This window comes from Anser cygnoides, chromosome 8 (genome assembly GCF_040182565.1).
Source record: "Anser cygnoides isolate HZ-2024a breed goose chromosome 8, Taihu_goose_T2T_genome, whole genome shotgun sequence".
Classification (NCBI taxonomy): domain Eukaryota; kingdom Metazoa; phylum Chordata; class Aves; order Anseriformes; family Anatidae; genus Anser; species Anser cygnoides.
The window spans coordinates 12,891,498-12,915,641 of NC_089880.1; the positions used below are offsets into that span (position 1 = coordinate 12,891,498).

Genomic DNA, 24,144 nt, shown 5'->3' on the forward strand with positions numbered 1-24,144 from the left:
CAAATACCTCTTAAACTGACTTTGTTACTGAAATCAGTCTACAGTGGAATTTCAAGTCTACAAAAGGCTTTCCAGAAATAGAACAAGTTTTATACGGAGATGATTGCACATAAATTCCTTATTCAGAATCTCATTATCACATTCACTGGAAAAAAGTTAGTTTTACGTCTGTTCTCCATTCCTCTACCTACTGATTTTTTTTCTTTTACTTTTTCTGTTCCCTCTCTCCTCTGCTCAGCCATCAAATACAATCAATAGATGGATTAAATCATACAGCCTTTCCTGTTGTATTCACTGTGTTTTTCACAGCTGAACAGCTCATATCTATTCCATTCCAATCCACAGGGAATTTAAGAGATCATATATCACTGACATTCACAGGAGAGTTCACCCCTGTGCATCTTTGATTTCAGTCCGTTTTTTAAAGTCCATTTTAAAATTACAACTGCAGACTACAAAATGAGCTACAATTCAACAGTCTTCACAAGGCAAAAAATGCAACGAATCTAGTCTAACGCTAATTTACATTTTCTCTTTTTAACACTTTCTAAAGCTAGCAATGAAAGTACCATTAACGTGAGAGCTTCAGCTCCTTTACCATTAAGACCTCTAATTTTTGCACTATATAGTTAAGGGCATTTTCAAATGAACCAAAAGGTGGCAACTTCTGCGTAATTCCAACAAGGAAAAAAAAATCCCTTTTCTACATCCTTTCTCTATTATTAAAGGTAATACAAAAGGATTCCCACTAAAACAACTGAAGCCAATTGCCACAAACTATACTACTGGGAAAATTAAGCAGAATTGCCTACCAATTAGGCAATACAAAAGAGATTAGTGGCACACAACACAATTTCTCACAAAAGAAAATGAAAGAATAAGCTTGTATTTAAAGCTCGGAAATTTAGAGTCATGAAACATGACACGTAGTAGCGAGAAAGCAGAAGAGAAGAGAAAAGAAGGAAGACACAGATGTATTTATTATCTTTGCATCCTAATTGCAGCGATTCCAGGAGCAAAAAAGCATCAAGGAAATTCAACTGCAGCTTCTTCTGACATAGACATGTCTAACGCCACCATTACCTGGCCATGCGAATTGGAGAATTTCTGTAGAGCTCTTGAAATCTGACAGCTAGAAAGCTGTAATTTAGCACGGGCAGCTATTTTTGAGCCCTTACTGAGGAAAAGGCTGAATTTAGCTCAGGGAAGAGTTAGCCGCTGCCTGTGATTGTCCCAGAAAGTAACTGGCAATATCCAAAGATTCATACCAGCACTTGTAAGCTTTAAAAAACTTGAGACACAAGCAGGAAACTAATCACTTACGTATGTTTGTGCTTTTTTGACTAGCCTAATTATAACTTTCCGCCCCAAAGCAACTTTCAGTATTAAGTGAACTCACAGTTCAGATTTCCTCTTCCCTCAGCCTCAACTATCATCTCATTTGCTATCTCCTCTCAGGCCCTACTAAACTGGAAATCTCATTTTCAAAACTAATTCCCTCCGTTACTGTTATCTGATAACAACCCTCAGGACTGCAAATTTAATCATGATAATAGCTGAAAATACTGAGGGGGGAACCTGAACGCTCTAAGTGTTTACACCGTCAGCAATAGGTGGTGTTTATTTACACAGTGGTAGGAGTGGAGAGCTGGTTAGGAGAAGGGACAATAACTGCACGACACACTTGATGTAATAAACACCCTCTGAACTTTCAGTGGATAACACTGGCATATTTGGAAAACTGAGCACCTTCAGCAGTTATTTAACATGGATAAAGAAACTTTTAAGAAACCTTACTGAGATGCAGCCATTAAAGTGGCTTTCCCCTGGTACAGCTTAAATCACTTTGGAATTAAATCAGGAAAAATCGTGTTGATTGCCAAAAAAGCTTGTCCTCAAACAGTCAGGGCATCCACAGCATGGGATGGAAGGGAACAAACAGATCTCTGAAGTGGAGAGAGCCCCTTCAGAGTGCTCTATTGAACTCTGCAAGCAATATCACAGCAAGGATACTAAGAATTATTTTTAGTCCTGTTTTTGAGGATAGAAAGGCTATGACGTGGAACTCTTTATTCACTTATGGAGGATCTAAGCACAAACCCATCGCAGAGACAGAAAGGCAAGTCTGGTCTGCAGAGCTGTCAGAGAATACTACTTGCACTCCAAGAATAAAGAAATACCTATTTTGTCATGTCAGAACACAACTGCAAGTTTACTTTCACAAAGAAAAGCAACCATGGAACAAAAGAAGTAGCCTTGGTAGTGTCCTTTTGTGCTTTTAGTAAAGAGCAGATATGGAGATACAAAGAACAGAAGAGGTTTACTTTCAACAGAAGGTACCTTCAGAAACAAAGGATCTTAAAAATGAAAAAGGAGGTTTCCTAATGACAGCTTTCCTTTTTAGAAGCTAAAAAAATTTCAGTATTTCAAACAATTTAAAACAATCTATTGTTTCCAATAAACATAAATATGATTTTATACACACCACTTAAAATTCTGTACTTAACACTGCTCCATTTCCTCTCCCTGCAATTATCTGTCTGCAGAGGAAATAATACTCAAAATTTCTGTGCTAAGCTAGAAGGTATGCAAGAAAAATGAATATGCAACATCATGACACATTATTATTATTATTATTATTATTATTTTTCAAGAATATTAAAAGAGTTGCTGAAGCTGGGTTTTGGAAGGCTGCATGATGGAATAATACAGCGTTACTAAATTTAAACCAGGCTTGGAATAGTTCTGACACCTGAATTGCAGGATTTCAATGACACAAGATGCTTTTGTTGGTAAATATGCTCCAAAGCACACTCAATTGAACTGGCAGCATAAATGTCACTGCACTCAGGTGATGAAATTAATGCTGAATTTCACTTGGTTATGGAGGTCTCATATGACAACTTTGTGCATATTACCTTTAAAAGCTGTACTGTTTCACGTATGGCCGTTTACTGTAAAGTTCCCTAGTGTATTTTCTTTGGCATTCTCAGATATAAGATATTCCTTGCGACTTAGAAATCCTCTGAGGTACTGGAGATTCCTGTTAGACTATCATTATTCACCTGCCAAAGCAAGTACCATTAAGATGGTGCAGCCATTAAGGCTATTGCTTTTTGTTATTTGAGAGCTTTGATGTGACAACTTCAGCTTTCCTTGAACAGCCTCTTGCACCCAACATCATCTTGCACAATCTTCAGATGATATGGCAGCATCTTTTGTGGTGATGCAGCTTAAATAATGGGTGTCATTTCACACATTAACTAAAAGGAAATACAGCACGTAGTTAGAAAACAAAGGATACTGCTTAGCTAAGTGCTTCTCTATAAGTCTTTGTTATTTTGCTGTTCTTAAATGTTTTAGGTTTTCCATACCAGTTATCTTTGTTATTTCACAGGACAAACAATGATTTTAACGAAGAGCCAATTTTAGTTGACTTAAATGCCTCTTCAGCTAAGGCATGGCTCAAGCTGTTCTCAGTTTACCTCAAATCCCCCAAAAATGATTTGCGTTTTCTCCTACAGTTGTAGATGACTAGCAGTCAGCCAAATTAAACAGCATTTTAAAAGTAACAGGGATCTCAGGAGAGGAGAGAGAAACACAACAGCAGTTGCTAAGCTGGCAATATGCCATTTGTCTCCTTTGACCTTCACTTTTTATAACCTTTTTGTTTTAAATAAAGATCTAAATCTTAAGATGTTCAGCTCCAGCACCACTTGGTGAAGTGTTCACGAGTTCTCTTATACAACCAACCTTAAATGTATTTATACAGATGGGTCATTTAAAAAAGAACTCTCAAAGTAAGTAGAATATAACTGCAGCTGAAATAACCTGTGCCCAACATGTATTCTTATAAAGAAGTCACCACTTAAAAGTCCCTCCTAAAGATTGATGCTCTTCATTTGGTTCATTAATCCTGAAATCTCTGAAAGAGCGCTGCTGCCAGTTGTCAGTGCTAAAACCATGCAAAAATTCGGAACATGCAAACCCAGGAAAACATCCAGATATCCTGTATAAGTAAATCTATCACTAGGAATTAAGAATTAAGTAAAAGATATTTTTAACGGCATGAGAAGAGTTAAATAAAGACAAGTGGTAATGAGAAACAGACTCTACATAGGCACAGCAAAATGTTCATGAGCCTATCCTGCTGCAGACGTTTCTTCAGCCAGAATTACACATGGTAACACAGCGTAAGGAGTAGATAAATGTTCTTATTGCTCCCCATACCTTAAACACAGCAAAGTACACACTGGAAGTGTCCTTTACGCTTCCTTATAATGTTTCATTACTCTGTCACTCCTTTTTCCACCTGAAGCCATCACAACAATCCCTACGCACAGGCAGCAGCTTCAGACAGGAGGCTGGGATTACAGAACCAAGGTCTTTAGCACCCACAGTCCCCCCAGATAAAGAAACCCAAGTGGCTTCAGGCACACACCTTCGTGCAGGGCAGAACGAGTGCTTGGAGGCATGTACCCTACCCGAGGGTTTTTTCATCAGGTGTGCCGCCTCTGGAATCGTGCTCCAAACAGCTGTATTTCGTGTCATTCCCCCAGCATCCTGAAATTCCTAACGTCCTGCACGTACTTAAAAAATAAAAATAAAAAAATGCATTTAACACACATCCCCACAGTGTAAATAGCGAGATAAGCCCAAAGAGCCTCTCCAGGGATTCCAAAATTATGCAGAAAGTTATCAAGCTGATGTTTATTGCATGTTTCCCTATTGGCTATGTTTCTTTCATCAAAGAATTGTTCTTTTAAACATTGATGGGCTAAAACTTCTCTGAAGAAATCTATGCAAGGTAAATGTTTGTTCTAGTCATTTAATACCTGCTAGACTTTTGTATAGAAAAAAACCAACAAACCTCTAGTTCTCAGACTGCCTTTTTTTCAAGTGAAATTTCAACTACAATCATGCCAGTCTCCTTATCCTTAAAACAGGGAAATATAGCTGTATTTACTCATTTTCATTCTGCTTCTTTTCGCAAAGATTGGTTAATTTACTCCAAGTCCCAGGTTCTGCACTGTGAGATTAGAGAGTTACCCTCTTTAATTCTCTGTATTTGTGATGCCCTGTCTGTCACAATGTAATCAAGGAGATTATTCAACTTCAAATGACGTCTCTGCTTTTCCTAGAGGCAGAAAATTCATCATTTCTAAAAAGCCTTGAGTAAATGAAGAGGGACAAGTAAATTTGGGCTAGAAGTGAATACCAGTTTCCAATAAGACATTCTTGCTAGCAAGGGCCAAAGCAATGCTTTGAGCATCCAGCCCATAACTTCTATGCAAGAGACACTGCTTACACCTGTGTCTGAATTTTCTCCTCCACAAATACAGACCAAATTGCTGCTTTGTGAGAGAATAATAGCATCAAGTAATTCACATAAAAAGTCCTATTTTCCAGAAATGACCTTTCATTGAGACTCGTACATTAAGAAAATGGGCACTCGCACAAACCTTATGGCACTCTGCTCAGACCGTGACCTCCTGTCCTCAGCAGAGGGGTCTCCTGCTTGGGGAGGGTTCTTCCAGTCTCCGATAACTCGCCCCAACAGACCTAATTCACCCGAGATACTGAACAGATTTCTGTCCTATTAAAGATTGATTTACTCGGATATGAGGGTGCAAAAATCGTTCCCTGCTGCGGCAGTTTATGATGTTTGCTTTGCAGAGCAGCAGCATGAAGCAAGGACACCTACACCAGAGAAGAGACACAGCTAATGATAAATTCCTAAATAAATAAATAAAATAAATTTGAGCGAGCTTTTTAAAAACATTCACCAGCTCCACATATAATCATTCTACACAATTATTCTAATTTGCACAATTAAGAGTTGAATAAACACCATAAATTTAAATGAAAAACCCCAGGCACAGGCTGCTGCTACTACTGGAATATTTTAAAACCCAAAATACACAACGCTGCCGACGATGATTTCTGTAACCAACGCAACAGCAGAGAACCTTACTGAAACCCAGTTAGCACCAAATCAAAGGAATAAAAATAAAGCAACTAAATTATTTCTCCTACAGCTTACTAGCATCACTTTCTTCTCAGTGCCATCTATTTGTCTAAACTGCCACAACAGTTCGTGTGCTCCCGAGGTGGATGTGTTTTGCAAGCTCCCCACTCCCCCCAGCACCTCCCAAACAAAAAGCCATCCCGTGTGCATGGGCAGCTGCTGTTGTTGAGCCAAGCGAAGGCAGAAATCCTGGGGCAGGCTGAGGAGGGGACTTCAGAAGTGACTGCCCAGCGACTGGCACGTCCCTCTGGATACCCTTATCCTCCACGGATAAAGTTCTTGATATTTCCAGGTAGCCTTCTCACACTGGAAATGGAAGACAAAAATAACAACAAAGCCCCAAAGCTCTCTGCCCGCTACTTTCTTCTACCACAATGCTTTCTGATCAGTTATCTTTTCCATCAGGCAAGACGTTTCTCCTACTCACCGCTCCATGGCTTTGTCTGCACTAGCATCTTCCTCACCAGGCTTGCCATACCGGAATTTTTAACCGTGTTGTCTAAACCTGCTCTGAACCAAACTGGGTGGAAGAGCTCAAAATAAAAAAACCTGCCAGCATCCAGTCTCTGTGTCCGTCTGCGCCGCTCCCCCTGCTTTTCCTACTGAGGCTGCACAGGGTCTGGATGAACAAGGCTGAAAGCTCCCTGCACACACACACACACACGTGTGTGCACACGCACAGGAAGCTTGGAACTGAATCAGTAGGAACCGTACCGACTTCCTTCTTCATGCTCCAGTATCTCTGCTGTAAACAAGCAGCGCACATTAGCTAAGCGAAGCTGAAAAGTCCGGCAGAGAAGGACAAAAGCAGGGAGTGGCCCCGGTGAGGAACAACTATTTTAAATACACAAACATCTTCCCATCAGATTAAACCCAACTTTTACATTAGGTCAATTCTGAAGCCATTGTTGTGACAGAATAACTCAAGACAAACAGGAGACACCGCTTCCTCCTCTGGAGAGCCTCCTGGATTTCCAGCACCAAGTGTCTTGCAAGCCGAGTGCCTGTACGAAAGGTTTCAGAGAGCTCCCGTCCCTCCGGGGACGGAAGGCAAAGAGGGGGCGCGATGCCCAGCGAGCCCCAAAAGAGGCACCAAGGGCCCCAGCTGCTGCAGGTGCCAGCAGCGAGCAGGGCAGCAACGCCTAGCTCCAGAATGATAGGAGGCACCTTCTGAAAAAGCTGCCGCCTTTTCAGACAGCTGTCGCCTTTTCAGACAGCTGTGTGCTGGTTTTGTTTTTCTATCAGAGACCACCGTAATAAAAAGCTTTCTTCCCTCCAAGCTGGAACACCAAAAGGTCTGGGACTATTCAGCAAGCGTCCTTGTTGCTGTCGCCCTGCAGAGCTGGCTACTAGAAGACCCCACAGCCCACCTCTTCCCCTCCTGTTTTTCACAACAAACCAAATTCTCGAATCATGCCATAGGAGTAAAGTAAAATTAAATTGCTGCTATCCCTGAAGGCATGAAAATGCGAGATTGAGGGGACAGGGCCCGAAGAGGCCGGCTCTTCCCTGCCAGCCAGTTAAGCAGGCCCTATGGCCAACCCCCACCTATACCGGGACAACTCAGAAACAGTAAGCCACCTCCAACAAACCACGAGTCCACATCCACTTGGACTTGGGGCTCCTAGCCACGTAGATGGAAATATTTACCATGCACGAGGGCTGTGCGCCTGGTCACACACGTGCACGTGGGTGTGCACATCCCGGGGACCATCCGCAGTCTCCTGGGGAGCCCTTGAGAGGGTGGGGACGCTCACCTTGTGTCCAGCACCGACATCAGGCGAGGAAAGCAGCACTTGGGTATTAAGAAGTTCAGTCAACAGCCTGTCCCGTTTGGGAAACTGATCCGTACAGAAGATAACGCGAGGTTCATGCAGTCCAATACGTCAACGAACTGCCTGAATACCAGTGTTGGTGTGTGCATCCACACCGAGCCATCCAGAATCTCGTTCTTCAGATGTAATGAAATCGCTGCTACAGTACAAAACACAAATCATTTCTTTAACATGCGCCAGACGAAGAAGGCTTCACATTAACACCCTCATCCCTGCCAAGTGCTGAAACAATTACCACATGAATATTACCAGGGATTCCTCGGCAGAATGATGCTGTTATCACCGGGAATCTCAGGAGGCACAAGGCTCTACACAGCGCCTCAAATTTGTGTTTGTCTAAAGAGCGATTACTTGGGGTGCCCAGGCAGCAGGGACTCCTCAGCCTGGTTGTGAAGGGTGTCCCATGTAATAAAATTAACAAGCCCCAGGATGAAACAGCTTGGCAGCAAGGGAAAGAAACCGCTTGCTTCCAGCAGCTGCACCCTGAGAAGTCAAATTCCTTCATGTCTGTATACAGGGAGAAGTGCAATAGCTGCTCTGCTGCTTCTCACACTCCGTAAGGAACAGAAAAATGGTCTTGAATGTGGTATTTATCTAAGGTCACCTACAAAGAACAGTCTGGTCAGTTGACCCCTTGAAGAGGTCTTTGGGGTAAACTAACACCACCACATCCAGAGACAGGAATGGGGAGAACGAAGAGCAGCACAAGGCCTTCAGCTCTGCTCTCAGCTTCTTCCACTCACTTCGATTTTCAACCCTGCTTCCCCAGTACTAGGGACTTCCACCTGACACACATCACATTTACTTGTATGGTTTATGCTTTGGTGATGAGAGCTGATTACAGCTCCTCGCCCCGTCCCAGAAACACAAGGAGTCACGCAGTTTCTTGTCCCGAGCATGCCCGGGTTTACAGCTCTTTTGCCATCTAGGACTGCCCAAAGATCTTTGAAGGTTTAATGCTTCAGGCTGAAGCTTTGCAAGCAGCCCCTTGAATCTGGGCATCCCTCCATTGCTTGAAAATAATTATGGAAAGTAGTAAAAACTTGTTCCTAACAAAAGCCATTAGATCATGAGGTGTTCCTGCTCCAGCAGGGGGACTGGACTAGACGATCTTTCAAGGTCCCTTCCAATCCCTAATATTCTGTGATTTTGTGAAAAACCTTAAGGTCAATCATATTTTTAACATTATATGTAAAAGAAGTACTTAGATTTTTTGCTTCAATTACAAATTCACTTGAAACCTCAGAACTGTCCCTTTTCGTGGCTAGGATCCCAGCACATACTTTAAGCACAGGGTCCCGTATTTATGATACCCAGTTCTGATTCAAGAAACAAAGAAGGTGTTGTGACTGCAGGTCACATCTGAACTGAAGATCCATGAGCACCTCCAATTTTACAGGCTTCACCAAAACGGAAGGACATCCTCTCTCCACCCTCGAATACTCCTCCTTCTACATGCTCTTTAAAACAAAAAAAAAGCTGACATCCAGCACACTGACCTGATGTTTTCCATGCATTTGCCCTCTGATAAGCACACAAATGCCTTCTGCTGGGCGTTTTCCCTCTTAACCTTCCTGAACAGAAACATTAATGCTCAGAAGAAAAAGGAACCTAATGCAGTAGGTAATGATACTAAATATAAGCCATGAGTCAAATCACTTTGTTTCTCAGGCCTTCCACTTCACAAGTTGCTTCACAAGTTCAAAACCACCTTCCCTATGCAGCTCCCAGAGCAGCTGATCATTCCTCATTTTTGTCTAATATTTTTCTGAAAGTGAGACATAACCTTAAAACCAGAACTCTTACAAACCGGGTGGAAGAGACCCAACTCAGGCAATGCTTTTAATAGCCACTACTGTTAAAAATCTTACCAGCGGCGAGCAAGACACAGAAGCGTATTGCCACTGACGTAGCGAGGAGAAAGGAGGTGCAGAAGGAAGCTTGCAGGACAGAGACTAGCAGGGGACGGCCGCGATTCCTCTCGGGAAGCTCCACGACGGGCTGGACGATGAAGCTATCTGATCACAGCACGCACCGTCCCGGCGAGGCAGATTTAATTGGCTCAGGTGGCCGCTGACCGAAGCTGTGGGTACAGCAGGGGAGTCTGCTCCCCGACCCCAACACAGCGACGGGAAAGAGTCCAAAGTGTTCAGCCATCCTTGAAAGAGCAGCGTCAAGGCTGGCGAAGTGACAAAAAGCCAGCGGGAGACGCTTCCCGCTAGGCGACGGACGGCGGGAGGCTGCTTTTGAAATAGAAAAATGCACACTTTTTAAAAAGAGGAGATTAAATATCTAACAGACGGGTCAATGGAGGAAATCAATGATGCATTAATAGTTTTGATCATTCTCAAAGTATTTACACAGTCTGCATTCAAAGGCTTTCTTTTAAAAAAAAGATGAAAGACCTGCTGGATTATTAAAAATATATATATTCACATTAACATGTTCATTTCTAAAGCTTATCTCTACAGATATGCACCAATTCCCCACCTCCCATCCCTGCAAAATGGGTCCAGTCTGGAAAAAGTCATCTAACTGAAAAATGCATCTTCAGTACCTCTCTTCAGTACCCAGCCACTCTGTGCAATAACGTGGCATCAACATAGCCGAGGAAAAGAGCACTGAGGCTGCCTGTGAGGTTGCTGGAAGTTTGTTTCCAGAGATGGGCTTCATTTGGGAGCAGAAGCATATTTATTTTCTATGCCTAAATGACAGTTACAGCTCCGGGTCTCTGCTTTGCTTCATCAAATCTGAAACACAGGCATGTTATCAGTATCTGTAGGCATTATTAACGTTGCTGCGTTTGATAGAATTATTATGCTTTACAAGACAGCTATAGCAAGGGAGGGGGACACCACATACGGCTCCAGAAACGTGCTGGTAAAGTGACACATTGTCTTCTTGAATCCAAGATATCAAAACCTAATGTCTCTAATAACTCAGGAAAGGACAAGAAACGCACTGCAAAAAAGTTGCCAAAAATAAACCAAAACAAAACACCACCAACAACAATAAAAAAACAAACAACGGAGGCCAGGAAGCAGAGGCCAGGTCCTCTGTCAGAGGGAAGAGGTCAGGAACAGTGAGGCCAGAGGAGGGGACATCACGTCTGTCCTTGGAGAAGCAGCTGCTGGGATCTGCAGCACCTCGGCAGCTACAGGTTGTCACAAAAGGCTAAGGCAAAACGCTGCCCCCAGAATACAGCTGCGCTGTGCCAAGTGTTTCTTGCCTCAAGCACGACATACCCAACGAACAAATCACCTTTGCTGGAGTTCAGCTGGTATTCTAAGACTACATAAAATGTCTATGAAGAAGGATAAGGCTTTCTATTCTGCCAACAAAAGGTTTGGATAAGGAAGAATTTGCAGATTGCTCTCTCCTTTTCCCACTGCCCTCCCGGCCCCAGGAGGCAGACAATTTTCTGTGTAAACATGCAAGGAAAGGCACGTTAAAGATTGCTTCTGAGTTGCAATTTGAGCCAGACACACACACACACACACAAAAGACAAGAAGCTAAATTCAGAAGATAGGAAGTCTGAAATGCGAGTAAATGCCTTTGAAACCTGCACAAATTACGCCGCTGCCAGTAAAGGGGAAAGGCTTTGTGGCTGACCCAGGGCCAGGAGTGCCAGCCTGGCAGCCCTCAGCTGCAAGGAGTTTTCAGCAGCCTAATTGCCTCCGTTAACTGTTGAGTGAATAACCCAGAATCCAGGCAAACAGGAAATTTATTGCAAACTGACTGAGAAACAGCCCGTGGTTCATTAGCCTGGTTAAGGTGCTTTTAAGTGAAATGAACAATAAAGAGATTACAGCTTCTTAATCAAACTGCACTTTTTTAAAAAGCAAGGGAGGGAGGAAGGGAAGGGGGAAATCAGGGAGAGGGAGGATAGGAAGCTAAAACAGGGTCAAGTTTCTACAACAGATTAAAAAATGGGGAGAAAATGGAAGAAATGTGTACTTGGATTCTGTCTTTACACTTCCCTGGTCCTCATGCAGGATTTTGCAGTCGTTAGCCCAGTGTAAACAGATGCACATAAGCTGGAAATGGGACTTGGCATCTCTCTAGAAAAACAATTTTAGGGTCCATATAGGAGACACAAATGTATTTTTATAACCCTATACTGTCTGCACCTCCATCACACGCATGTCCCTTCTGATCACTGCTACCACGGGGCCGTTCCCAGCCGCTGCCACTGGCTCTGCTGGAGGCGAGATGAACAATTTTGTGGTCAGCACCCGAGCAGAGAAAAACGCATCAGGCCTTGCCTCACCCTGCACCCCTGTTTTGAAGGAGGACCTCCAGATGAAGGATGCTAAAGAGACAAAAGAACAAGTGAGTGCTTCCCCACGTACTTTACAGCTCTCTGCATAAAGACAACATAACCCCCAAAATGCTATTACCTGTTTATTATAGGATACTACCAGGGTAAAATAACAACGTAGAGCTATTACTGTTAATAAACAGGGTGACCTAGAGCCCACCTCCCCGGGTGGAAGGGAGCCCAGCACCCTGTTCCTGGAGCACCCCTCTCAGCTGGGATTTGGCAGATTAAGAAGAGCCAGGCTGCTTGGTTCCCCTCCCAGGACAGCAGGGGAAACGGGCCTGGCTCTCCTCTCTGCTCCCAGCACCTCTCTCCCCATCGCGCTTCCTCCAGCAAACGCTTTCCATCGCTGTAACTCCAGACCAGACCGCGCGCTCTTACAGCTGGCAGACAGCTGCCGCAAAACCCACACGTAATCCCTAAACTTGAGCATGTTTGCTACAAAAACAGAAGAGTTCAGAACCGCACGAGAATCTTGTAATTTGCTTTCCGAAATAACCCCCGAAACCCGTGGCAATCCAAGCGCACCAGGATTTATTTTTCCTCAGAAAACCTCAAACGAGCATTTCAGTCCCATGTCATCATGCAAATCACAACTACCGTTTTCGAGAAATCAGGGAATTTTAAATTGGCTCTGCGAAAGTCCGAATGCACAGTTTTATGAAGCAATTGCTTTTCCCTTAGCGAAACAGAAGAGCAGTTGTTTCCAATCGTTTTGTACCACTCCTCCTAATCCACTTTCCTTTAAGTCAGCATATGCACACACTGCCCCAGCGCAGACACTTGTGCTTTGGAAAAGATGGGATGAGAAAAACTTCAAGATATCATAGCCCAAAGAAGTAAATCCCACCTTGCCACCAGATTCCAGCTCTGTTACTTAATTAAAGTTGGCGAATTATCCCCTCTTCTGTGCTTGACGCCCTGGGCTTTTTTTTAAAGCTACAACTAGCAAGAATAAATCAACCCCACCTACCTTCCTCTCTTCCCTCCTCTTCAAAAGTCTGTCTGGAGGGGGCGAAGGAAAGAAGCAGGGGCAGCATTTATGAAAGAGATGCTTCCTTTACAGGAGGAATCGGGAGTATCCTTACGCATGAGCAACAATTCCCCTGCCTACTGAAGCAGAGCCGGCTCGGCCGCTCACTGCCTTCTCACGCGTGCGACCGCGATCCAGCAGTCGGCTGGAAAACCTGGGGGTGCAGCTGAGCATCATGCCCACGTAGCCTTATTTGACAATAAGCAGCCAAAAACTTACTTAATGAGAGCGAAGCCTTCCTCGCAAGGGTAAAACTGAGATGCCGGTTTTAAATGGGGTACCATTTTCGTGAAAGGCACTCTGGAGCCCCAGAGCAAGATTTCAAACGCTAATTCACCAGCACCACGTCAATAACCTGAGAAGTGTAATTTGTGCAAAATGGTTTTGCGTAAAATGATCATAGTAAGGGAGTAGGGGCAGGGTGAGTGAAAAACCACAAATCCCCTCGCATTTATTTCCCCGAATAAAGCACAAATTTGGAGGCCAAGTAGGGGACAGCAAAGATTGTCCTGGTGGCACAGAGACGAGAGAAAGCTTTGCCTTCTGTTGGCAGCTGCTGAAAAGGTCTCCAATTCTCCAATGGGCTGAGAAAGAGCACAGGTAGAAGCAAACCTAGGGAACATCCTCATCCAAAGGATATTTATTTTGACGGGAAAGCAGCAAGATGGCACGCTGCCCCACGTGGGGCAGCTGCAAGGAAAGGAAGCCCACAGACAAAAGAGACAGGATGAGATATACCATGAGCTATGTAAGAAGGAAATGAGAGAGGAGGAAGAGGAGAGAGAGTAATAAAGCCAGCGTGGTTGCTCTGGGGGTGGAGGGAAGAGATGAAACACAGGAATTGCAATAAATGAAGTGTATGCAACTGTTTCTTTCCTATAGAAACGGTAGAGGACAAGATCATACAGGTATTTTTCACCTCAGCTAACAAGCATGTATCCTCAGGCTAGTGAGGTGTCAGGCATATTTTTCCGAAGACTTGAAGAAATACTTATATTAGAATTAAAAATAAAAGGGAATGCTAACTTCATCTGATACGCAACCTGAATCCAATCCCCGCTTATAAATGGCAGTGGCTGGAGACAATGCAACACGGCAGGATTACAGAGGCCTCTGCAATGCAGTCAGCAACAGCTGAGGGGTAAAGTTGGAAAAACACCAGCAGACTTCAGAATGCCAAAGTAAGTTTGCTTGCACAGTTGCTGCTAGCAAAAATACAAAGCCTTCCTCTCTGTCTCTGCACCACCTCCTTCAGAGCAACGCCAGGGATGCTGAAAAAAAAAAAGCTAGGAAATTTTTCTACACTAAAATCACAGAAAAATGCCATCTCCTGCACTGTCCCACCTCCCTGCCCTCTCCGCAGCCAGGTGAGTGACCGGGACCACTGCACAACCGCGTACAGCCCCGCAGATAACCCCGCACCGAGGTTTTTGGTGGAGCCCGCTCAGGAGTGGCCGCGTTATTCCCACCCCGTCTCGTGGCAAAACGTGCCATTTTGAGTCAACGAGGTCACGATGAAATCGGGAAGCGTTTTCCCACCGTCCCACGGATAAATGGACCTCGCCAGAGCTTACTGCCATGCCAGCTGGGCGCCGCAAAACGCCTCCTGCACCTCCTGGTGCCGCCAACTCCTCGCCAAGCACCAAGGGCTAGGCTGCAACCGGAGCGAGGGTGAAGCGGCGACAGGCAGCGAGCTGCAGGGGCGGCTCTCAGGGCCCTGTAATTACAGGAATGAGCCGATTCATTAATAGAAGGCCTAAATGCGGCCCCCCCAGGGGCTGCAGCTCCCCCAGTGGCATTTGGAAAGGAAATGTCGCTACTGCCAGGGAGCTGCGGTGGCAGAAGGGAAGAGCGGCCAGGCAGTTATCAGCAGTGAGGAATCACCTACTTAGGGAATAACGAATGGCTCAGTTTAGAAAAAAATTACGCTGCAAAGAACTTCATTTCACACAGGCCACATTTAGACGCAGAACAGCTAAGTCTCATTTGCCTTTCTGTGGCAGATCAGCAATAGAAATCCTCAGCCTGCATCGAAATCAAAGGATTTCCTCGCCGCTAGCAAAGTAAAAGTCACAGTGCTGCAATTCTTAATGATCTTATTGCTGTGGAAATGCTCCTGCTTCCAGAACACAGCTGCTGGCACGGTAAGGAGGGTGCCAGGGAATCGTTTGGCTCCTCAACAGGAGTGGAGTAGGTGACTCTCCTCTGCAAGGCTCTGCTTACCACCAGAGCGCGATCGATGTGTTTGATCAGTCCTGAGGGCCCCCAGTAAATTCTGTCATCGCCCACAAGTCGTCCTTCAAAGAAACATGGTCCTGGACGTTTTCTTGGGTAAACAGCATTGTAAAACAAATGTAGCTTCTCTGGTCAAGCTTATGAAAACGAGTCAAAGTATTTGCAAATTTTCTACAACTTCAAATTAATTCAACTTTATCTTGGTCCCATACCTAAAGACCATGATTCTGGAGAACTGAAAATGCTTGGGAAGATATTTAACTTTTCCAAGGAACATGACAAATTCTGCCTCTTATGAGTAGATGGTATGTAGATATTGTCAAATTTGTGCATGGTTATCACCCCTGCTTAAATCCCCTATGACACAACATACCGATCTTTTACAGACAGCAGCGCTATTTGCATCCTGGACACGTTATAGATTGCTGTTTTCCTGACTGGTTAGAAAAAAGGAAAACACCATTACTCACCTCTACCCACTACAACAGGAAAAAGGAATCACCTATTGGGAGCTGCTATATCTATATTACATGCGATTCAGCAGGCAGGAAGAGCCCTTGGAAAAGGAGCCTGATTATTCACATGTACAAGAAAGCAAAAAGTCAAAAGAGCAAGCATGAGGAAAGCTGCCCCGTCTGCGGCGTGCCGCCACGTTCCTTGAAAATGCTGCCACTTCATTACCTCTCTTCTCTATGTATTTGGCAAAGCTGCAGCACTAGTGAAGATGAACAAAAGGAAAAAGGGGTAAGGAAGCGAAGGTGAGGCAAGCAATCCTCAGAAACAGGATTACTCACAAAGTAACCCTGATAAACACACTGCACTGCCTGCCCTTTGCTTTCTATCTTGCACAGCTCCTTCACATACCCCTTTGCTTATGTTTGTGCTTATTTTATTTTTTTATATAAAAGAGAAGGAAGTTGCACACAGCTTGGAGCATGTCTGCAGAAACACAATACTGTATCAGCAGCAAACAGCCACAGGCGAACAGTCAGCAACTCTGAACACAGGCAGTATGAGGGACTGCACTCACTATGGTCCTTTTGTTACCAGGGCTGCAGGACATCAAATATTTATCTCATTTGACTAGCACATGTTGCTCCAGCGCCCTTACAGCTTACACAGTCTAAGCTTTTGGTCTGAAAATTAGAAGTTTTTAAAAATTGAATTTTACATTTCCAAAGGAGACTGAAAGACCAAGCATTTGTCCACAGCAGCAGAAATGCAAATGGCCTGACACAATTGTTCTGACAAGCCATTAATTCTCAAGTTTTTATCAGGTTTGTAGTGAAACAGGAAATTTCCCCCCACCCCCAAGCCATTCTATCAGATTTGCTCCAAAAGAAAAGAGAGAGAAGAGGCACACAAGAATACATTTAAAAGAACAGGTATGGGAGGAGTAACAACAGGTCTTAAAGGGAAACCTTTTCACTTCCCACGTGGACAAATGCTGATTGTAAATAAAAGCAAAGGCTTTAAAAAGGAAAAGTGTTGCTGTACAATGGCCTGTATTACGTTATGTGGGCTGACCTCAGCGAGAGACCTGCTGAAAGCTGGACTTTGGGCTGTGCTCACGTACCTTGATGCAACATGGAAGTAGTAGCTTGCAAGGGAAGAAGCTAGCATTCCAATTCCTTGTATTTTAAGGGAAAAAAAAACCCAAACTCAACACCCTAAAATCACTTCCTCTCAAGCACTTTCAGTCTCAGTGAGTGTTCTGAGCAAACAGAATGACAGACCCAAAGACACTCCCTGCATTACTGAGAATGCCCCTCTCCACACGTGGTTGTCTCCACGAGGAAACCACCACCCTGACTTCTGCTTTCATTGCGTGGGATTTTCCTTTCATCTTGGGTTACGCTGCGCCACCATCCAGGGCTCCTTGGGAGACAAGCAGCTTGAGATCAGAGGGACTACATGACCTCCAGTTTGCCTTCCTCGTGCCAAGCCCAGTTATTTTATTCATGCCCAGCACCTCTCCAAGACCAAGGTGCCCGTCACGCTTACACCAGGCACTCTTTGGACCCCACGCAGGGGCACAGGTCCCAAAGCAGGACACAGATGTGCATGAGCATCCTGGCTACAAACCTTTCAGGACTGCTATCAGTAAAGAAACGATATAATAAGTTTTACTCAGCAAGGAAAACGGAATCAGGTACCCAGGAGGCCTTCTCTTCTTCCAGTCGTTCCTGTTTGCTATTTAGGCACTGAATCTATTCTGGCTTCAACGTACAAGACGGAGCCCGGTATGGCATCGCATTCATAACGTCAAAACCCTAGCTGGAAAACTAGCATCAAATGCAAGATAGATGTAAGCACGAGCGTGTAACAATGGAGAAGAGGCAGAGAAAGGAACAGGAACATCGCTCTGAGGCGAGGTATCGAGGCAACTGTCTAGGGAGTTTCTGCTTCAATGAAATCCCTCTTTAACAAGATCTCCTCGGTGCAATGGAACACTTCAAAGCTAAGCTACCACTCGCTGAAATTCTTCAATTAAATTGGAGCAGATAGTTCGAAACGAGCTTCAAATTACAGAAATTGGCCCTGAAGGTTCCTTGCAGGATTACTTTATTTAGATAATCAACAAAATAATAAGACTGGAGGAAAAGTGACAAGAGCAGCACAAATATCCTACTTAAAAAAAAATAAAAAAAATAAAAATAAAACCACACTTTAGCTTTCAGAAGTCATCTTTCTGCCTGCCCTGAAACAATGGGACTCTGTTCTCTTTGTACTCCTGACATGTTTTATTTCAGCCACCACACCCAGTTCTGGGAAGGGCACTTCGATAGCCGCTGATTTGTTTGCAAGATGGTGCAAGGTGAAGTCAAAGTTAATGATCCCATATCCTGCTTGATTTGTTTAAAAAATAAAAAACTTCACACTATTAAACACGGAGACAAAATTCAGCCGCACATGCGCAAGAAGGAATCGAGTGAAAGGGCTGAAAAGTTTGCAAGATCTACAATTGACGGGGGAGTTCGGTTCAGCAGGGAACAGGTCACGATCAGATTTGCTTTACGTAGCTCGGACAGCTCTTGGATGGATGGTGGTCGTAATACCCTGAGCTTATTTCCACCGGTGACCTAGATATGATAGACAAATTGCACTGATGCTAATCCAGATGAAATCAAAGTGAACCAGCGCGTGCACTGGAGAGGGAGGGTTGATTTTTCTTTCCACTTGTACATCACAAGGTACATAAGGTCCCTTACCTAGGCTGAGGAACTGAAGAGGGCAAGCAGATAATTTTTTAAAAGTCAGTTTTGTGTATGATCACCAAGCTGGCCACTCAGCTGGAACAATAAAAGGATTTCAGCCAAATGAGCATTACTTCCTCCAGACCGTCTTTTAAAAATTAAACTCTATAAAGATAACAACAGACATATTCAGAGCTAATTATAACAGAAACGTTCTAGTGGCTAAAAACGCTAAAAAGAGGTGGTGGGAAAGGAAGGTAGGTAGCTTAGGGAAAAAAACAAAAAACAAAAAACAAACGGCATGGCAAACCTGTCACGCTCAGCCCTCAGGCAGCGCCAGCAGTGAGATGGAAGGCGGGATGTGCATCAGCTCGATGGGCATCAAACGTCCCAGGCCTCAAGAAACAGCCAAGAGCATGCTGAAGCCCCACAAATATCTCAACGTGCAAGAAACCGAAGAAGTCTGAGTAATGTGCAAAGCGGAAAAAATCAGCAAAGCTTCTCACCCTGCTTTCTATCCCACAGAGAGCAACAAGAGGAGAGCAGCCCTGCTGCTGCACCTGCACCCAGCTTCCCAAAGCCCAAGCTCACTCCGTGAAGCCAGCGTGAACCGAGGACACATGCTAGGCTGTTTTATTTTTGGCTGAAGGAAAAAGCTGCTCTCAGCAGTGACTGCAGCAGTAGAAACAAGTAAATTACAACTGGGAGAAACCCCGAGGCCAGCGAGCCCTGCGGGGCGCAGAGAGTCATGCTGCCAGCAGCCGACGTGGGACGCTGCTGGGGAGGAATCGCGTGTTCAGCTGTAACCTGGGCTCGTGTTTTCCCATCTTAGGATTTTGTTTCTAACCCTGTAATCAAACTTTCAGCTGCAGCCTTGACAGCACATACACTAACAGCTTTTTCCGTTGTTGATCCATCCAGGACAGAGTGCTTACCTCTCTCGGAGTGGCAAATCGATGAGTGGAATAAAATTTACAACCTCCTTCACCCAGCACAGGCTCTGTGGCTCAGTACAACCAAGATAAGCGCCTTTCCTTCCAGCAGGACCGGTGTACTTCGGGCTGTAGCTTTGGGGAACCATCCCCTCCTTCCACAAGTGATGGGAAAACAGCCCACGACTCCCACAGCACCCTTCGAGGCAGCTGCTTGCACCACGTACATACCTAGGTGCAGCTGCATCTCCTTGTCCAGAGAAAAACAGGTCTCTAACTGAGCTTTCCAGGGCAGCAGGGCACACGTGTAAGCTCTGACTTACAACAGGGACCTACAATCTTCTCAAACCGATCGGAGGAGCCGATACGGGCTGTGCTGCTTAGGATGAGAGCGCCAACCTGGAGGATGCAGAGGAATCCAGAAGTAGGAAATGACCATGGAAGTGACTGATGGCCAAAAAAAAAAAAAACAAATTATTTTTTCCCTTCACAAGCAAGTGGATATGAATTAATAACTTTTCAATGCCCCAGCCCCCCAACAACTCATCTAAAAGATTCTGCACAGCTTCTACAAGCCAGTTATAAAGTAGACTGCACAAGTCACTATAACAAGAAAAAAATGTCAGCAGAAAAGATACTGGAAAGCTACACAAAAAGTCACATAATTATTCATGCTAGTTACATAGCAGGATGATTTTTCCCCTACCATTTGCAAAATCATCTTGTAAAACAGGAAAATAAAGTTTCATCACCTGTGAAACCAGCACAAGTGTCAATGACATAGTGGCCAGGTTAAAAAAGCAGCAGGTTTGGTCCATCAAGGATGCCCCATTGAATGGTACAGCACTCAGATAAATGTGTATCCCCCAGCTGAATCATGTTATCATTTCTTATGCCTTTGCCCAAGAAAGAAAAAAAAGCTCGAAAAAGGCAGATAAAGGGAGTCAGGATAAGCATTTGATCTCAAAAATAAAACCCGAAATTGAAACAGATGCTTCATGTTAAAAAAAAATCACTTATAAACATGCCCTTCTGAGAGCTAGAGCAGCGCTCTCTCTCCTCGGAGCCTGCACGGCAACATGTTCATTTGTTCCCCACGCGCTGCCTCCAACAGCAGGTGCAGCCAGGGGGACTGCTGGTAAAAGCCAAGATAAAATGCAGTTTATCTTTGCAAACACTAATATTAATCAATTCCTTCTGCAGATAAAACAATAAATGTTTGTTCCCACAGATGGAGGGAGCATTATTTAAACCGCGATACTATTCTAGTAAATCCAAGACAGATGGGCCAGGATTCAGGGACAAGTGAAGTTGCTGTGCTTATGATAAGGGAATTAGAATGACAGAAAGCCTCTTGCTGGGAAATACGGGATCTGGTAGATTTGCATTTGCTTCATAAAGAAGGAGAATGCTCTACGAACACACTATTCAGGGTCACTGAGCCAGAACAGAGTGGAGGCAGTGCCTAGGAAGAGGGCACACAGATTTCCAGGTACTTGTCCTCAAGAGCCATCCACAGAGCCCCGCGGGTCACCGCAATCAAACCAGAAATAGGTTTCTGACTTACTTCACCGTGCTCCTCTCTGTGTCCGAAAACAACGCGAGCTCTCTGGGGAGAGGGAAGAAAGAAAGAAGGTGGGGGAGACAATACCCCAACCTCTCGGATGACAATTATAAGAAAGAGAGGAAAGAAGTATCCAAAGTCAGCTGGAAGAATATGGCACATTAAGAGTGCTACAGAGAATTTGTGGCCCACCCATTCCAAGCATACGGAGCCAGTGAAGCTTCTTCATCTCATATGGTTGAAATGGTGTTCAAATGAAGACAGGATTCAAATACATTTTATCTCCGTTTCTAGCTTAGCCGCATGTTACTGAAGATGGACTTCCTTTTTTCTTTAGCCCACAAAGAAAGAGTCAAAGATATTAACAGAACAGTGGACCTGAAGCCCTGCGACCGATAATGCAAAATCGCAGAATCATCTAGGTTGGAAGAGACCTCCAAGATCGCCTAGTCCAACCTCTGCCCTAACACTAACAAGTCCTCCACTAAACCATATCACTAAGCTCTACATCTAAACGTCTTTTAAAGACCTCCAGGGATGGTGACTCAACCACTTCCCTGGGCAGCCCATTCCAATGCCTAACAACCCTTTCAGTAAAGAAGTTCTTCCTAATTTCCAACCTAAATGTATTCCCTTCAGCGAGTGCTGACTGAGCCTTACCCAGGCCAGACTTTAGAGATGTCACTGCAAAAGTCTTGAGCCCCAACAGTGAACTGCTGGGGTCCCTGCTGCTGCCTTCACCTACCACTGCAAGTAATACACTGGGGAAAAAAAAAAAAAAAAAAGACAAGTGTGCATATACAGTTACAACAGAAAGTAGATGCACACAGGCTATATTAACAAGACTTCTCAAAATTAGCATTTTTCTAATGATCCTGTGCATTTTAAGGATGCTGTCTGAAAGAAGGATCAGATTAACAAGGCTGTAGAGCAAAAAAAAAAAAAAAAAGACGACAAAGTAACCAATCATATGTATATTAACTCAGGCAGCTGCCAAAACTTATTTAAAATGTTTAACCGGACAAGTAAAGTATGGTAACATTTAACCAAAGTAACTAAGTTTATTGAACAGAATCTGTAGGATTTCAGGCATGCCGGCAGATACCATCCATCTTCTTTATATCCCACTGTCAAGCTGCTGTTAGTTTGCTCTCTGATTACACAGTTTTAAAAGCGGGCACCGGCGATAGCATGCTTAATGAACTTCTAACAAGGCTTTTTATTTTCCCACTCGAGACAAAGCTTTGAGCACACTAACAAAGTAATTCCTTTACACCTAACGCAGCCATTCCTTTGCACTCCGCCTATTTCTTGCTCCTTGATTAAGCTCCAGCCTGGTGACAAGAGCAGCACCAGGGTTACCAAAGGCTTATGGTTTGCAAGAGGAGAGACTCGCAGCAAACCACTTTCTCCTAACTGGATGCGTGTGGAGCAAATGGGAAAGAAGATGAAATATTACAAGTTGGTACTGTAAGAAGAGAAAAAAAAACCATGGAATAATGTATGCTACATGACTTAAAATAAGCAAAAACGTTGCTGCCCAGAGGTCATTTTCAAAGCCAAGCAGCTTTTGCCTTCATTGGCCACTGTTATTTCTCCACATTAGAATGTTTCCAACAGGAAACAAGGGTCAAAACCACTGAAAGTATCAACAGCTTAATATTTGAGATAGGAAAAAAAAACACAACAAAACCCAACTAATTGGTATTCCAGAAAGTGACTTTTTAAAGCACATTCCTCAGCTACAGGCAGGAGCCACCCAGGCACGTAGCACGGACTGGAGGGACGGGGTCGATGGGCAGCAGCCACCTCCTGCGCCCACCATCAGGGAGCAGGACAATCCCACAAGGGCTGTGCCATATCCCCACGAGGACGAGTGCACCCTGTATGCTGCGGCCAGCACAACTGCCTGGAGAGATTACCTGATTTTTCTGAGGTTGTATTCTCAGGTGCTCGTAGCATTCTCTTTTTCACCGCTCCTTCATTCCAGGATATACCTTGACACAGAACCTGTTTCAGACTGGTACAAAAATACCCTTAGAAGTACTCTTTTTTTGAAAAGCAGTATGTATTTATACCTTGGTTGGTTGCATAAGACAAAATTACAACTAAACTAAAATGGAAAAAAAAGGATGATAACTCGAGTTTAGCAAAACAGCCTTCTAAACCTGATTTCATCACATCTCCTGACTCTTGTTGGCGTGACGTGCTGGCAGTAAAGGAGCTGCTTTGTGTAATCTTTGTGTGATTGTCTTCCTCTGAAACAATTTTAAAAAAACATAAGGCTGATTAAAATGCAAGTGCAAGTAGCATTTCATCTCTACAGCAAAACCTGTTTCTTCTGGTCTTATCAGTATTTTCACTAGAGGTGCTTTTAACTCCTATCTTCCATCTTTATTGCTTGTATCCATGTTGATGTTGAAACACTTTTAAAGTGTGTATCAGGGCACAGGCTTAAGGGCTGCTATTTTTGTTGGGTTTTGGTTTTGTTTTTTTTTCAAAAGTTTCTTAGAACTTAGAAACAATTTCTTCCTGCAACAATGAACCTGTTCCTCTTTGCAGCAGACTAAAATTCCAAAGGCTCTTTGTTTACTTCCTCATTTGCCACAACCCTCCAACCCCCCTGTTTTTAAAACAGTACGGTTCTGGGAATACAAGATTTCTTAACAAGCTGCCGCCGAAAAGCCTGAAGATAGCAGAACTATTGTCACTTACCAGCAGCCATCTATGAGCTTTAAAAAAAAAATGGAAAAAAAGGAAAAATAGAAGAAAAATAGAAAAACAAAAACATATCTAGATTTCACAGTCTAACTTCAGTACTAATGGATGTAATCACTGAGGAAATGTCATACATCTTATCTATGCCTTAATTCTACCACGGAGGTTCTGAGAGAAGACTTCTACAATTACTAAATCCTTTTTTTGCGGTTATCTTGAATGTCTACATTTAACTACTGCACTTGCTGCATCTTATTTTAAAAAAGGTCCCCTGGTCCCC

At 43.9% G+C, this 24,144-nt stretch overlaps 1 protein-coding gene across 4 annotated transcripts in view; it reads right to left on the minus strand.

Moving 5' to 3' along the window:
* RASAL2 (RAS protein activator like 2) overlaps nucleotides 1-24,144 on the minus strand; it is a 178,211-nt gene that overhangs the window by 137,387 nt on the left and 16,680 nt on the right. Inside the window, exon 1 of one of the 4 annotated variants that reach the window (XM_013191404.3) lies at nucleotides 6,456-6,799. The exons of 2 other annotated variants lie outside the window; for them this stretch is intronic. In XM_013191404.3, the coding sequence (XP_013046858.3) occupies nucleotides 6,456-6,504 (49 nt within the window). In that variant the 5' untranslated portion in view covers nucleotides 6,505-6,799. Of the gene's footprint in view, nucleotides 1-4,441; nucleotides 4,491-6,455; nucleotides 6,800-24,144 lie in introns of those variants that run through there. One more of the 4 variants, XM_067001489.1, reaches the window with a different exon arrangement.